General features: G+C 34.0%; 1 protein-coding gene across 2 annotated transcripts in view; it reads right to left on the bottom strand.

Moving 5' to 3' along the window:
* LOC145260531 (copine-8-like) overlaps window positions 1–17803 on the bottom strand; it is a 390924-nt gene that overhangs the window by 20106 nt on the left and 353015 nt on the right. For both annotated transcript variants that reach the window (XM_080118735.1, XM_080118734.1), the window contains 3 exons: window positions 7114–7189; window positions 6409–6462; window positions 683–744 (listed from right to left, as the gene is read on the bottom strand). In XM_080118735.1, coding sequence (XP_079974861.1) covers window positions 683–744; window positions 6409–6462; window positions 7114–7189 — 192 coding nt within the window. The remainder of the gene's footprint in view (window positions 1–682; window positions 745–6408; window positions 6463–7113; window positions 7190–17803) is intronic.

The raw sequence follows: 17803 nt of genomic DNA on the forward strand, positions 1-17803 counted from the left end.
ACGCCCAAGCCATAGATGTAGTTCGACCAACTCTGCCATTTTGGCATGCTTGATTACAATCGATTAAGACTTCATAATTATATTTGTGTTTTTCATACACTGAAACTTTTTTTAAAGCTCTTTGCTTGTAAACAAACAAAGCGAGCACTGTAAAAGTGACAATTCAATATTTATATAAACAGACATTTGAGGAGGTCATTTGCTGGCACCAATCCTATGGACCAGTGGGTAGAACTGCTGACTATCAATTTGATGGTTGTAGGTTCGGGATGGGTGTTAGTCTTACTGCACTGAAGAGCTGTGATAGAGCGAAACAGTCTTATTTATATCTTATATGATGTAATGGATAAAGTAAAAAAGTAAAATTCATACATTCTTCTAGACGTTGGAGGTTCAATCCTTAGTGTGGCTGATACTAAGAATACAATTGTGAATTACTTAAGATTTGAATGCAGTCATGGCTGATGGAACTGAAGTTTTGAAATTCAATGCAGAAATCAGAGTCCAACAAAAAGATTCCAAAGTTTAAAGAGTGTTGGCCGAAACATTAGCCGAAACATTGGTCGAAACATTGTGTGAATAATTGTCCGAATAATACGAATCATAAATGAAATCCTCATCTGAATAATTCTGAAATAGATCTGCATGTTTTTTTTTAATAAAATTTAATTATCAAACTTACCCAGATTTGATGTAATCCAAGAAAGAATGAATGGCTTCAGTCTTAATGGACATGAGTATAATCTGAAATTGAAAAGGAAATCGATCACTAATTGATTTATATGAATTATGAATTTTTAGATCACTGATTGATTTATATCAATTATTGATTTTTAGATCAATAATTCATTTATAGATCAATTATTGATTTTTAGATCAATAATTGATTTTTAGATCAATTATTGATTTTTAGATAAATAATTGATTTATAGATCAATTATTGATTTTTAGATCAATAATTGATTTAAATCAATTATTGATTTTTAGTCAATAATTTTTAGTCAATAATTGATATAAATCAATTATTGATCTAAAAATCAATAATTGATTTATATCAATTATTGACTTTTAGGTCGATAATTGATTTACAATCAACAATAATTCTTATTACTAGGGCTAGGACAACACCATATTCTTTTCATAGTTTTGACTCTCGAGTGTGTGTCTGTTGATATCTTATATGCTTTTATATAGAATGATGTGGTTCTCAGTTCATTAACTGTGTCTAACAATGTCGGATATATACTCGAGAGTCAAAACAATGATAAGAATATTCTCTTGTTGTAGCCCTACTTATTAGACGTCATATGTCAAACAAATTCACTGAACTTAATTTAATAATCCATTATTATACTAAACTTGAGTTAATCAACGTTTGTTTTCTTAAGACCTTTTTTCTACACATTTTAATCACACAAAATACATACTAAAATATTCATTAGTTTTGGGAGGTGACGGTGGTCTAATGGTTAATGACACAAACTGATGAACTGCGTCTCCCAAGTTTGAACCCAGTTTGTTCCGCAAAATCATTTTCATTTAGGATACTGGCAACCTTTACGTGGTCCCTCCCTTAATTGTAACGTTACACAGATGTTTACCCACGGAGCCCATACGTTGTAGCAGTCTATGTCGCAAAGGAAATTAAGACAAAGAATAACTCAAACTCATTTTTTGTGCAACATCGACATTTTCTCTGCTACGTATGACTTCTCGTTACGGCTGTGTTGTCACCCACGTGATCATCCTTTTTATAGTCTTTCTTTTTCCCTACTGATGACGTCATTTCACATGCATTTGCCTACGCACGTTTGCGTTCTGTTACATGATCGCTCAATGTCTTGTTAGAAAGAATTCTGACTCGAAAATATGGGGGAAACCAGTGCAACAATAGAATCTTCGGATTCATATGATGATCATTAGTTTTATGAGGTAATATCGATATAAAAAAATCCATTTAATTGTTTTAACTAGTTGTAATTTACAATTAACTAGCTGTAATTTGCAATTAACCCATCTCTTATTAAGCTTCTGTCTATTTCTCTCACTCCATCTTATCATTCAAATACTCTCTAATAGTTTTAAATGTCCCTATTTACTTGTCTCTCCATGAGGGCAGAGTTGGACACAAAGTGTTTTTTTAATATGGAGAAAATCCAGCTCTCAAAAAAAGGAACACCAAGATTAAAATTGTTTCAGTCTAGAAGGATTTCTCCTTTACTGACTGTTGTAGCCTTGCAAGCCACTAATAATTAAAACAAACAGAGTGGTATAGTTAACAAAAAGTTTATTAACAAAAATATGTTACAGAAGTACATGTCATGATTCTGGGGCCATAACTGCTACAAATCGCTGCATCGATGTTTAAATGTAAATATACTTATTGTCCCTGGGTAAGTCCATTATTTCTGAAATGGGTGGATCAGCTCACTTTATAACACTGACTGAGAACAGAACAGATACTACATTTTGATTGTTGCCAAAAATGTGAGAGTATTTAATGAAAAAGAGACATAATGTGTTTGTACACACCATAAACACATATGTAAACTAGATAGCAAAATAATAGAACGTTTTCATTTTATATTATTTGTAAAAATAATATGGATGTAAAGAGACAGCATATTTTGTTGTACTCAGATTAATTACTCAATCAATATATCTAGGGATGCACACACAAAATAAAATCATTATAGATTAAAAAATTACTTTACTCACTCAAATGAATCCTGGACAGCAAGAGTTGTGAATATGTGTTGTATGATATCAAAATGATACAGTGGGCGTCTAATGTGAGCCTTAAAGACAAGTCTGATGCTTTCAGGGGGAGATTAAATTTGTACAGTATATAGAAATATGTATAGAACAGGAGACTTACATTGAAAGAATGGATGTAAGTGCTTGAGTTAGTAAATGTAGAATAGTTGAAGCAGCAGGGTCAGCTGGCAAGGGAAGATCAAGGAAAACATGGGAAGAAGTGATTAGAATAGATTGAAAGAAAGATCTGACTAATAATTTTGTTAGTTTGGAAGGCAATTTCTCAAGCCATCCAACACATCCCAGCATTTTTTTTTTTTACACAGGCATCACCACATTATCAAGGCCAAGAGGCCACTCAAGGATAAGGGTTAAAGAGTGTACAGTAGAAATTGGACAATATAGAAATCATTAGTCATGAAAATTCGGTAAATTTGATAACTTATATGGAACGGCTCATCAAGAACTTGTTTACGTTAGACTTGAACACAACCATATTGTAGTCAGTCGGAAAGCAGGAAAACGGAAAACAATTCCACAGGCGTGCAGTTCTAAGGAAGAAGCTTTGTTCATGGAATCTACGTTTAGGTTTAGGCACAGATAAAGAGTGGGGGGAATTATTGATAGTATTTTCAGCTAGACGAGTGTTTCTTGTGAAAGTTTTGCGAGGGGGGACCATAGATTGAAGCTCAGTCGAACACTTTCCATGAAAATAACGATACATCAGAGACAAACTCGCAACATCTCTTCTGTGAGAAAGAGGTTGCAGAGAAGAGAAAAAGACATCCCCCACTAAGCCACAAAGTCTATTTTGAACTCTATCAAGGCAGGATAAGTCCTTTCTAGCAGCTCCTGCCCAGATGTGGCAACAGTACTCCATCCTTGGACGTACCTGGCTCTTATATAGATAGAGAATTACATCAGCAGTGAGATATCTACTGGATCGATAGAAAGATCCCACCATTTTTCCAGCGGTCTTGGCAACAGATTTGATGTACGTGTTCCATTTAAGATCAGGAGTAATGGTCAAGCCCAGAAGTTTGTCAAAACTTGAGGCCTCCTGAAGACGAGAGCCATTCATTTCAATTGATGCCAGATGTGGATTAGAATGTTGATGATGTAAAGAGAGAAGCTTGGTTTTAGATGCATTAAAAGTAACCAGCCACTCCTTTCCCCATTGTACTACGTGCTCAAGATCAGAGGAGAGAGAATCAGAGAGAACTTGGTCGTTTACTGTCTTAGATGTGCTACCATAAATGGTAGTGTTGTCAGCATAAATGTCTACAAATGATGTAAGGATAAAACAAATGTTGTGTGATGATGATGATGATGATGATGATGATGATAGGACTCTGGCAGATACTACCACTTTAGGTAAATGTACCTGAAAGTCATGTTAATGTCAAATAAATTGTGTTATTATATTCATTACAAGTTGGGGGGGGGGTTGTACTATTATATCCAGGAGAAAACGATTAATCCACAAAATTCCTAATTCTAGTCCTCAACATCATATTAATGCTTTTAAACTGATGATGATTATGATGTGAATTGCATTCAAGATTGCAAATCAACTCGTAATCAATGAAAAACGTATCTGATTAGCTAGTTGAATCATTTGACATAGAATTGATTTGAAGTTAGAATAATTAGTTGCTGTTTGAGGTTTTAATAGGAAAAAGGTGAGAGGCAGAATCCGACTAGAGACAGGCGTTAGATCAAACTAGCAGTAGCAAATCTTAGTTAAAGAAAATGATTATCTACTTAGTAAATAGATAAGTAAAATGTATTTCAAGTTTGAATTATCATCCTCATCATTTAGGGTACTCATTGTAATGTTGTTGCTTGAACCCCAGTGCCTCAACGGTGTTAGCTAGTCCTGAGAGATTCAGCCCCTAGGCCAAGCAAGGTGGGACTGAAGCTGTCTACTAATTTCTATAATATTTACCGGCCTTGATTACATTAGATATATCCACTAGTATATATCATGGGAATATGTATCTGTGTATATGTGTTTTTAAGTGAATAATAGATTGAATACACCGGACAGGTGAAAATGAGAAATAATTGTTTTGAGTAAGATTGATTTCCGAGCAAAGTGGAAATGTCAATTCGCTTTAAGATTTTGATTGATGACAAAAGAAATTGTCATCTCAAGAGAGTTGATCTGCCGACCCTGACTAATTGTTAGGGATATGAAATCAGATCTGCCCTTTGAAAGCTGAATCAGGTCAGTTGGTCTGATATAAACAATTGACCAATCATCTTTCAGCGATAATCATGTGATATGAGTTGATTAGTAGATAAAGGAGGATTACATCCTCTAACCGACTACGTTCTTGGTATAAATTGAATAACGACACATCAACTTATTAAGTGAGGAACTTCTATGCAGTATGTGCAGCAATTATATTGCATTTACACATCGTAGAGTACAGCCATTAGAACTTTTCCCTTTTTGTAACCTTCCAGGGCTGACTCTATGTATAATCGTAACTTCCATTTATAAGGGCCTCATACGACATTATACTCACATAGAACAAAATATTGGGGGGAAATTTTTAAGAAGGTGCGTACTGAAAACTGTTATTTTATTTTATTTTTTTATGAAAGCAATTGTTAATGTTTAAAATGTGACAAAACAGTTAAAAATTAAGAAAAAACACATAATTAAAAATAGTCATGAATATAATGATACTTTTGCAGTTTATGAACCGTGTTGAAATAATAACGTTATTAATAATAATAAGCAATTCTTAACATAGGAAAGCTTGGGATTTCTAAGTATTCTGTAACAATTTAATAAACAAAAGATACAGTTTACCAAATATCTGTATAAGAGACAGGTACTCCCTAAAATGGAATACTCTTGCCACATCTGGACAGGAGCTGCTCAGTACACACTATCCAGCATTGATAGAGTTCAAGGTCAACTGTGAAACATAGTAGATGATGCTCTTTTCTCTTTCAATGTCTTTCCTACAGAAGAGACATTATGAGCCTGTCTCTGCTCTATCGTTATTTTCATGGCAGGTACTCGACTGAACTTCAATCTATGGTTCCCTCTTGCCAAACTTTTACAAAAACACTTGACTAGCTACAATCACTATAAACGATTTTCCCACTCTCTATCTGTGCCTAAATCTAAACGCAGATTCTATGAACAAAGTTTCTTTGTCAGAACTGCCCACCTGTGAAACACTGTTTTGTGTGAAGTACAACATAGTAGCCTTCAAATCCAATGTAAACAAATTCTTGTTGAGCCGTCCTCATAAATAATCAGATTCTACTCAATTTGAACCATTAATGATTACTACACCTTACATTCATGAACCCTTATCCTCGAGTAACATTCTGGCCTTGATAAGTGGTGACTCCCAAGTTAAAAAAAAAAAATATCGACTGCTGCAATTTCAATTACTAAGCACCTTCCAGCAGTTTATGTAACCTGCCCAGGATTGCCGAGGATAATGTGGTTCATATTTTGCATTAGTACCGCCTTTAGAAATATGTCGAGTTACTCTCTCACCCCTAGAAAAAAGTCAATAGAGAATATCTTCAACCCTAACTCACGAGAACAAACGTGCAGCAACCTAACCCTAACCCTAACCCTAACCCTTTACATTGAAGGTACATGACTGTATAACTCACCTCACCAGAGTTCTTATAATTCTTCTTTTTCGCCTTCTTCTTAGGATTGATTGCCTACAATGGAAAATATAAAAGCTTAATAGAATGGCAGACAGATTTCCATAAGAATATGGAAATGTTTTTTTTTTTTCGAAGACTAGAATTATGGTTCCTATGCACTAAAATTCTAGTATATATTAAATATTAAATTGTTTTTAAAGCCAATACATAGTTAAAACAAAATAAATTGTTTTCAACTATTAAAATAATTTCTAACGTTATTAATATTTACCCATTTATTTATGTTCATATTATCGATTATGTTTGAATTAGCGGTTCGAAACATGACATAAATCATTAATCTATGATGTCACAACAGAGTTATAATTATTTTCTAAAGTAATATTTTAAGCTCTATTTGATTAAAAAAAAAAAGTCAAAAAAGTTAATTTGGTAGAAACGTCAGACTGAAGATCTCAAAATTTCAGTTTCGATTTTCCGGTCATGACATCCGCTTTATTTATTAGAAATTTATTACTTTTATTGCAATATTCTCCATTTTAAAGCGTAGTTAAGAACTCTGATATTTTGAAATGAGACAAATTCTGAAAGGCATTTATTACGTTTTAAAAATTCTGACTAACAAAACAGTTATGACTGACTAGTGGAGAAAATCATTATTTCTAGAACATATAAAAGGGTAGTTAAACAAATAAGTGCACTCACCTGATATCGGTTTTCTGTTCCAGGTCCTTTGAGTAATGATCGCACATTTGTAGTGAATTCACCAATAAAGTCATGACTGAAATATACACAAAGCAGAAAGTCATTTTCAATTGATTAACATCCTCTTTCTTACAAAAGATACGTTGTTAATCTTTCTCTGCTCCATCAGTATTTTCATGGTAAGATGCCCCCCCCTGTAAAATATTCACAACAAAAACTCGTTAAGCTACAACCTTTGTCAATAGTTTTCCTTTCTCTCTCTTTCTACTTAAACGAAAATTTCTATGAGCAAATTTTCTTTCCTAGAACTGCCAGTCTATGGAACACATTACTATGAGGCTGCTTCTCAGCTAACTACAACATAGTCGTCTTCAAGTCCAATGTAAACAAATTCTTGTTGTACCGTCCTCTTAAATAATCCATTTCTGTCTAAACACCACTATTATTACCAATTATCACAGTGTTGTCCTACTGTCAAAGGGATATTCATTTCACCTTTATCCTGGAGTGACCTTTTCGCTTTGAAAAGTGATGACACTCGCATAAAAAAAGCGAAATTGTCAATCATAATAACGCCATATTTAATAGAACGGACATACATTAATACATCTATACTAGGAGATTAGACACAAGGTCACAGGTGGTTTTGAGAATCCAGCCCACTAGGATATAAGCACATTCTGGGCCTACAAAAAATACCTGAGCAGCCCCTTCAGCATTTCCTGACAAGGGACACCTCAGGTGGTAACCAATCAACTCTTTCCCAGAGAGAGGGTAAAGCCTGGGAAGTTAGACCTCCTGGGACTGAAGAGAACAATATCTCAATCTGAGAACAACAAATTTACTATCAAACTGGTGTTAACAGCTTTATATTTTTTATTTATATTTTTTATTTATATTTTTTATTTATATTTTTATTTATATTTTTTATTTATATTTTTTGTTTATATTTTTATTTATATTTTTTATTTATATTTTTTATTTATATTTTTTATTTATATTTTTATTTATATTTTTTATTTATATTTTTTATTTATATTTTTTATTTATATTTTTATTTATATTTTTTATTTATATTTTTTATTTATATTTTTTATTTATATTTTTCATTTATATTTTTTATTTATATTTTTTATTTATATTTTTTATTTATATTTTTATTTATATTTTTTATTTATATTTTTTATTTATATTTTCTATTTATATTTTTTATTTATATTTTCTATTTATATTTTTTATTTATATTTTTTATTTATATTTTTTTATTTATATTTTCTATTTATATTTTTTATTTATATTTTTTATTTATATTTTTTATTTATATTTTTTATTTATATTTTCTATTTATATTTTTTATTTATATTTTTTATTTATATTTTTTATTTATATATTTTATTTATATTTTTTATTTATATTTTTTATTTATATTTTTTATTTATATTTTTTATTTATATTATTTATTTATATTTTTATTTATATTTTTTATTTATATTTTCTATTTATATTTTTTATTTATATTTTTTATTTATATTTTTATTTATATTTTCTATTTATATTTTTTATTTATATTTTTTCATTTATATTTTTTATTTATATTTTTTATTTATATTTTCTATTTATATTTTTTATTTATATTTTCTATTTATATTTTTTATTTATATTTTTTATTTATATTTTTTATTTATATTTTCTATTTATATTTTTTATTTATATTTTTTCATTTATATTTTTTATTTATATTTTTTATTTATATTTTCTATTTATATTTTTTATTTATATTTTTTATTTATATTTTTTATTTATATTTTTTCATTTCTACAAATACAACGTAAGCTGTTTCTCTGCTTCCTTCTCTAAATTGGTTTTCTCATTCTTTTCTCACTTGTGAATTACGACAGCGTGGAACGTTAAAATTGTTGCCATAGAAAAGATGACATGATTCCATTTCTGCTTGATGAAAATCGGTTTTCTTTTCTGTTGCAGTTGTTTTAGTTGGCCAGTTGTGTATCAAGAGTGATAGGAGTTTTCTATAATGTCGTAAAGTGACACAATGTTCAACAAGCGAAATTGGGGATGCGCCGCTGTACAACTCATGCTCTCTACCTATCCAAGTTATGACAACAGGACCGTTGCCAGCATCCTCAAATCCTCAAAATGCATCGCTGGATTGCTATGAATACCAGAGACAATTTTTTAAAATCAATTTTCACCCCAAACAAGGCACAGTGCCACTTTGAAGTAGGGGGCTACTATCGGAGACATAAGTTGCAGGGGTATTATGAAGGGAGATGAGTAGCAAGATGTTTGTTCACATTATACTTGAACTTCTGCATGTCAGTACAGTTGGGAAAGCAGAATCCTGGAAGAGAGTTCCAAAGTCTAGCAGTTCTGGGGAAAAAACTATTGGAGTAGAAGCCTTTCTTACACTTAGGGATCTCTACTTTGAAGGGGTGGGACTTAGCTGCTTGTTGGGTTTGTCGGGGATAGTCACACCAAGGGGTTACAAGTACTTGTAGTTCGTCAGAGCATTCACCATTAAAGTATTTGTAGAACAGGATGCAACATTTCGTTGATGGGACAGAGGCTGAAGCCTAGATAACAGTTCAGGACCTATCAGGTTGGTGACTCTCTTTTGAACCTTGTCCAGGAGTAAGAAACAAGCAGCAGATGTACCAGTCTAAATGTGACAACAGTACTCCATACATGGGCGAATAGTGGCCTTATATAGGTACAGGATATTTTCAGGCATAAGTAATTTTCTAGCACGGTAGAGAGAGCTCACCTTCTTTGCAGCAGCCTTGGCAATGTTCTCAATGTATCTATTCCAGTTCATGTTCCCTGTAAACGTTAGGCCGAGGAGTTTAATGGAAGTATTTTCGGGTAATGTGTTCTTGGCCATTGCTATTGGTTGTAGAGAAGGTTTCTTGTAATTATTGAAGGAAACAAGCTTAGTCTTCGCAGCATTGACTATCAAATTTTGTCCCCATTCCACTACAGATTGGAGGTTATCCTCTAGTGTTTCTGGCATGTCCTTAGATATGTGTTCATTTGTTTTCCCCTTGTGCCTGTTATAGAGAGTGGTGTCATCAGCAAATATACCCATCTCAGAAACAATTTTATCAGGGAGGTCATTTATGAATATCAGGAATAATAAAGGTCCAAGGATAAATTCCTGAGATACTCCCGCATTTATATCATTTTGTTTAGATGTACGACCGTCGAGGACAACTTGGATTTTTCTCTTACTTAAGAAGGTTTTAATTACATTATGTATTCTTCCAGTTAAACCGTATGAATTGTCCAGTGAATTGTATATACATTCAGAGATTACAGTTAAGATATCTGCTGTTGAATGGGCTTGCTAAATCCATATTGTTTGCCGGTCAGGAGTTTAGCAGCTGTAAGGTGTTGGACTAGGGCTTAATTAATTAAGGACTCAAATATTTTTGTGAAAAGCGGGAGAAGGCTAATGGGTCGATAATTTAATGGGTCAGTTCTTTCACCAGAATTCTTGAAGACTGGTACCGCAGAAACGGTTTTCAAGCAGTCGGAAAAGCAAGATTCGTTAAGGCATTTATTGTAAAGTTTGGAGAGAACTGGAGCAACCTCAGCAGAGCATTTTTTTAATAGCACAGCCGGGATAAGATTGGGTCCACTTGCTTTTGAGGTGTCTAGGTTTTTTATGATACCGTGTACCTGAGAAGGGGTGATTTTCAAATCATCTAGTGTGGCGTCTATCCGCAAAGGAAAGTCGGGGAGGGAGTGGTGTGCCAGGCCGGGTTCAATGTGGAGTTTGAGGCAAACCGACTGGCAAACAGGTTAGCCTTGTCAGTTGCCGTGCAAGCAACCTCATGATTGTTTGATAGTGGGGGAATCGTTTACTGCCCATTATTTACTAATTTCTGTGCTTCGATGCATTTTCTGATGGTTTCGGAGTAATCTGTCTTAGCTGTCGCTATTACTCTCTTGCAATTACTTCTAGGTTCTATGTACTTCTGTTTGTTTGAATCTGTGTGGAAACATGTGCTTCAATTGCAGTTTTGAACCATTCACTGGTCTCATTTGCACACTGTTTAGCTGGAAGAAAAAACATATTTCCCTAGGGGGCATCTCTAATGAGATCCCTGATGGCTTCCCAGTAAGCTTTTTTATAATACCTGGTTGTTTTGAGCAGTGGCTCTTCAGTTTTAGGGCGAGAATTTAGGGCGATTTCTACCATTATCACAGCATGATCAGCATTCCCGAGTGGGCTGTGGGCATTTGTTGTACAATCATCGGGAACTGTAATCAGAAATAGATCTAGAAGTGAGGCATGTTGATCTTGCTGATCTGGGAAATGTGTCAGAAATGCAACCGTCTGTGATAAGGAATGGGATATAGAGAAGCTATGTTTTGTGTTACCAGCTACATCTGTGTAAGTAGAGAATCCAAGCCAGTTACTGTGGTGGACATTGAAGTCACCAAATGTATGTACTTGTGCGCTAGTATCGAGGGAGAGTGTTATATCTATGCTGTCTGAGACTTTGTTAATTAGGGTACAGTCCTGGGTTGAGGCAGAGCAGTAGAGGAAATACAAGTAGCTAATATTATGTTGCATATTTAGTCTGAAGCACATAAAGGCTTGGTCGCTGATTTTAGTTTTGTTTCTCTAGTCATGGGGAGAGTGTTATGAATATAGACTCCAAGCCCGTGCATATGTCTGTCTGAGTCCTTACGGCAGAGTGTGAGATAACCAGGCATGTTAAAGTGGTTAGAGAGAATGGAGGAGTGTAGGTTAGTTTCACTTAATGCTAAGATATCTGGGGTGTTTATTAGGAAAAATGATTCAACATCATCTAAGTTTGTTCTAAGCCCGCAAATATTCATAAATGCAAGCCTCAAGGGAGGAGGCAGGTTGGTTTTCTTTGAATTTGGTCCTGGTTTAAACGTAATTTTTGCTTGAGCTGTAATTTCATTTTATTTAATTTAAAAGTTTCAATTAGGATGAGTCAGGGGTGCTGGACAAATGGTTGTGCAGAATATCACACATGCAATACAAGTAGACCATCAGCTGTCCTCACCTACAGGATTGTGGCCTCACGAAAACCCACTGGGGATGAGTGCAGGGTCCCTTTCCATGCACGACATGACACTACAATCATCCCGATATTATACAACTGTTGATGGAGCAGCTGCTCTAAGTGCTACCAAAGAGTTAGGGATCCTGTACTATCAGTCAGACACAACAGCCAGGAACTGTCAATCCGGTACTCTCAACCCATTAGGCAAAAGTCAGCCCAGTCCAACTGTACTGGCATATATGGTACTGAAGCACCCCCATAGTGCCCAGTTTAGGAGGATGGGACGTGGTGGGAGCGGGGGAAAACGGCATTCATTGCCTTAGTCAGGAAACAAGTTCAACCACTGGGTGATCCTGTCGAGTCCTTGTGATAGCACCTCTATGCATGGCTAATAGGCAAAGAAGGAGTATGAAAGACAGAGCCTATCTCCTCCTTAAGCAGTTTAGGTTTGCCAACCGGTAATTTGTTTGAGTCATCAGCTCTTGGAAGAGGCCTCCCTCCCCTAGGTTTAGCTTCAGAGTTTTCCTTCTCCTAGATGGATGACCTGGGAAGATCTATGGGTCCATTAGCACCGAGAGGGTTCGCCCCGTGCCTGGGTCCTAAACCAGGTATTTCTGCAACCCCGCATGGGTAGTTAATATTAATCGGTTATTTAGGCTATATATCTACTGGAAAGTTAAACTCCTCAAAGTGACTAAAAAGATATTATTATGCTTTTCATTTTCATTGTTAATGGGAGAGGGGATAGGTAAAAATTCATGCAGTGGAAGCAACTAAATTTACAACAGCATTGGTTTGAGAGAAGAGTAAATGTATGGTTAGATATAGTTTATGTTAGTTTAGAAATAGGATAACATGTTAAAGTATGATTTACTTAATATTAGGAATTAAAATTTGGTGCCCAAAATGAGTATTTAATATGACTGAAAGATGAGATATGTGTTCAATATAGATACAAGTAACAACATTTGATTAGGAGTACAGTTCAGTACAGGTCTACCTGAAAAATATAAGTTATGGCGTATTCTGTAATTAAGTATAGATGGATGGATAAGTGACATGTTTTCAGTAGATGCGAACATATGGAATTTTAAACATTGAGTTTGTTGTCTTCAGACTTCTAACGAAGGAAGATGGCGTCGCCTTTCTTTTAAAATCCGGAAGTTTGTATTTTGTATAACAATGAGTATCAGTTCAGTTTTTTATGTATTACTTATTGTAATACTATCTCCTATCAAAGGGAAAGAGATTAAGGATTGCTGTTCATTATAGATCACTTTAAATCTATGTATAAGACTATGACTTGTAAGTATTTACTTTAAAGCTTAGTTATGGGACAGGAGTATAATCTAAAGCATGCCTTAGAAATCTTTAGGTGTTAATGTGTAGCGATTACGAAAAGTCACTCTAATAAGGTTAAAGGTTGAGAGCTAGGACCCCTTTAAGTTACGTGTAATGGATTAGATTTAATGGCTTGGGAAATAGAGCAGTTGGTTAGTTAGTGGTCAGGAGAGAGGATTTAAATAACAGTACAGTATACTTACACGTTAGGGTGTAGAGTTTGGGGTAGAGTTAAAAAAAAAAAAAAGAAAAAAAGATTATCATGCAAAACAGACAAAGGCAGTCGTCTTGGAGGCAAAGTATCTATAGGATATACGTAGCATACTAGCAGCTGTTTTTTATGACTTTGAGAGAAATCATAGGTACATAGTGTCAAGGTTTATTGTTCTAGTCCGTAAACAAGGTCAGGCACAAATAACCTCAAGGGAGTCTCTAATATTGTAACTGCGTCTGTCTAATTTTGTTTTTAAAGTAGTTAAATAGAGTATTATACGGTTTTCATCTTAGAATAAGGATAGAATGAAAATTTAAGGTAAAATTCAAAGTGATATAAGGAATTAAATGAGGATTAGATATACGATCACTGGATGTTGAGTTGATCGGAAATAACTTTTGTATCTATTCAGAAAATGTCTTAGTGATATAAGATTTAAGAAATTAACAGTACAAGGATACTGAAAGTAAGTTGTGAGCTGTTGAGGATCCAGTATAGGCGATTAGATATAGATAGCAAGATGGTCATATTTTAGTATGAATTGTACATCAGAATAAGCAGATAGCGTATAAAACACTGATGGTCAGTATGCGAGTCTCCTAAACCTTTTTCTCACAACATGCCCTGAGCTATATTCATCCTCTATTCTATTTCCACTGGAAGCTTCCGACCATTTGGTTGCCTGTTAAGATAAAGCCAAAATCTTCAGAAATACCTTTCCATCGTAAAGTATGTCAATACTCTATGGCTGACTGGCATAGCTTCTGTACATTTATATCAGATTATACCTCTGCATTCCATGTTTAAAAAACTTGTCCTCTTTAGTATCAGGTTAATTGTTGGTATAGACAGCTACATATAAAATTCCACAAAAACCTAACAACCAGCCGTGGTTATCTCCAGAATGTGCTGCTACCATTGCACACAGAAATTACTTTTTCCAACGTAACAGATGCACTGAGACTAAAGCCACTTCCAGCACTACCAGCAACCACTGTAAAAGAGTAATGAAGAACGCGAGAGTATCCTCAGTCCATCAAGTCCAAAATAGCTGAGCAGCAGCTTGGTTCCCACCAGCTTTGGCAAATAACAAACAGGGTCCTCACCAAAAGCATGTGCTCTATCCCAACCATCATCAATGGACCGGAGGTAATCTCATCAGCGCGAAATTCTTTGCCAAGAACTTTGCAGCTAATTCTATCTTATGCAATCAGAGCTGGCCCCTCCCCATATTTCCTTCTGAGTCCGAAACACGCTATGTGACATACAAATATCTGTGCGTGATGTTGCCAAGCTAATCAAAAACCTTGATTCCAGTAAAGCAACTGGCCTTGACGGCATTCAAATTATCGTACTGAAAAAGCTTTAACCAGAACTAGCTCCCATACTTACAAAGTTGTTTTAAGAAGAATTGCTTCCCAACACCCATCAACCTATTTAAGAATTCAGGTGTCGTTCATCTCCCTCTCAATACAGACGAGTCAGTCTCTTGTGCATCACGAGTAAGTTACTGGAATCTGTGTTAAATAGAGAAGTAGTCAAAAAAATGATCCCCTCAGTGACGTGCGATATGGTTTCCGTTCTGCTATATCTACAGCAAATGTACTAACTGTTATATCTCATAGGATTAGCAAATCTCTCGACGGAGTGGTGGTGGTGGTGATAATGATGATAATGATGATGATGATGATGATGATGATGACGATGATAATACAATTTCAGAGTCCTTTTCTTGGTTCTCAACGTTTTCCTCAATCATACATTTCATCGATTGCGAGAATCTGCTTCCATCGTGAATTATGCATGCACTCATCTTCCTTTTCCGATATTTAACCAAAATTTCTTCGCCATTTCGTTCCTCCTTTCCACTCCTCATCATATATCCAGTCCATTAAATTCTCCTTATTCATTGGAAAAAAATCTCTTCTTTACTAAATCAATATTTCTGTTATTCATACGGAATATAAACAAGACATTATGGAAATCTCCAAGAGAAATAATGGATTCAAATACGAAAATGGAAATTGCATCAAAAATGGTTTAAAAGTGGTTAAAGTTGAAGGAGAACAAGCGATTATTATAAACTAGCTGACCAAATCTGGTATTGCCCGGAATCATCTGAGACTAGTCAGTGTAAACCAACCCGAAAGTCTTTGATAAATCTATTGCATTCATTAATATGTATAAACAAGATATGTAAATCTTCAAGACTCAGATATGAAAAGGGAAACCACTTGCTTCAAAACTAGTTTTAAAATGGTTAAAGTTAAAATAGAAAAATATGATTATCTTATACATAAAATAAAGATGATTCTTTTCAATTTCACTTCTGTTAATAAGTTTCTTAACAAGATGTAGGTAAAAAAATCTGCTGTGTCAGTCAGATACAGCAAATATCGGTTGGTGTTTTTAAAAACAAAGTTTTAATTCTCACTTGACTAGATCAACTTTTATACTTCATATTAACCAATATCTTTTGGTCATATTTAGATGAAGATAGCAAAGTTTTATTTGTTTAGACAAATACCTCCATTCTTTGCATGAACACTGGGAAAACAATTTATAAGATGCATTTTCTAGAATCACTGGAAAATCATGGGAATAGGGCGTTTGATTACTTAATATGAATCTCCCTCTGCCACCTGCCCCTGCTACCTTAACAGTTCTACATTTCCTAATCCAAGAACTCTCACCCATTTTACAATGTGACCAAACCAACAAAGTCTCCCGCCCTGAGATTTTAAAACTACAAGATACTAACCTATGCATAAACCTCAACAAGAGTGAATTCTGTCAAGCAAAAGTTGATTATTTGGGTCATACTGTCATTCAGGGACAAATGAAACTTATCTCGGCAAAAGTTGATGCTATCATAAAATGTCCTGTCCCAACAAATAAAAAACAAGTAATGAGATTTCTTGGCATGACTGGATTTTATAGAAGATTCTGTAAAAACTTCTCAACTATAGCAAGTCCTCTCACCAATCCCCTAAAAAAGACTGAAAAATACAAATGGAGCGATTTCTGCAGTCAAGCTTTTAATAACATAAATCAACTCTTAATGGAAATCCAGTTATTGTAATTCCAGACTCCTCCAGACAATTTAGATAACAAATTGATGTCAGTGATGTGGACATGGATGGAATTCTCATTTACAAAGATGAGCAATGCATCGAGAAAGCTATCAGATATTTCTCAAGAAAATTTAACAAATACCCAAAAAATTACTCTACTATTGAAACAATGTTTAGCATTATTATCAGCCTACAACACTTTGACTTTTATCTCAATGTGACTGTACAGCCTGTTCTAATCCGCACTGACCACAACCGACTCACTTTCTTACAAAAGCTAATCAATAAAAATCAAGAATACAACATTATCATCGAACACATAAAAGGTAAAGACACCATTTTGCTGATGCTTTGTATAGGACATAACTTTTTCTTTCACAAAAAATAGTACATACACAAAACAAACAAATAAAAAATATATAAATTATACAATTAAAAAAAATATTTATTGCATGCACTGATATACAAAGAATACACACAAATATAAAAGAAATGATAAAATTAAAATGTATATACAATTAATATTTCCTCATTTACAAAAGAAAAAAAAATAACAGCTTTTAAGAACTTCCTACCTATTAAATGTGATTTTTTCTTTTATTTGATTTCTTATTTAACAAGTACAAAACAAACCTCCATTTTTTTAAAATGTTTAATTAATACATGCGTTGGTGTGTATTACCGCTAGACAAAGGACAATAACGTAACATGATCCCCACATCTCATAGAATATTATGACAAAGCATTGCTCATCACACTCTTCAGATGCGAAACTAAGAGATTATCGTCGCTTGAGAAATTTAAAATAACGTTTGAGATTTGAAGACTTTTCTCAATGGTTTTTATAAAGCATCTTTAACTATTCCCAGACTTTGATTCCAATCATTCATTTTTGTAATGATTATTGTCGCAAAATCACTCGGGATTTGAACCACAAATAACATTGTAACAAAAGGGTTAGGGTGGAGGGGTAAAATATCATAAATCAACAATCAAACGAG

The sequence above is a fragment of the Euprymna scolopes genome, chromosome 36 (assembly GCF_053919585.1).
Source record: "Euprymna scolopes isolate OS-2025 chromosome 36, ASM5391958v1, whole genome shotgun sequence".
Taxonomy (NCBI): domain Eukaryota; kingdom Metazoa; phylum Mollusca; class Cephalopoda; order Sepiida; family Sepiolidae; genus Euprymna; species Euprymna scolopes.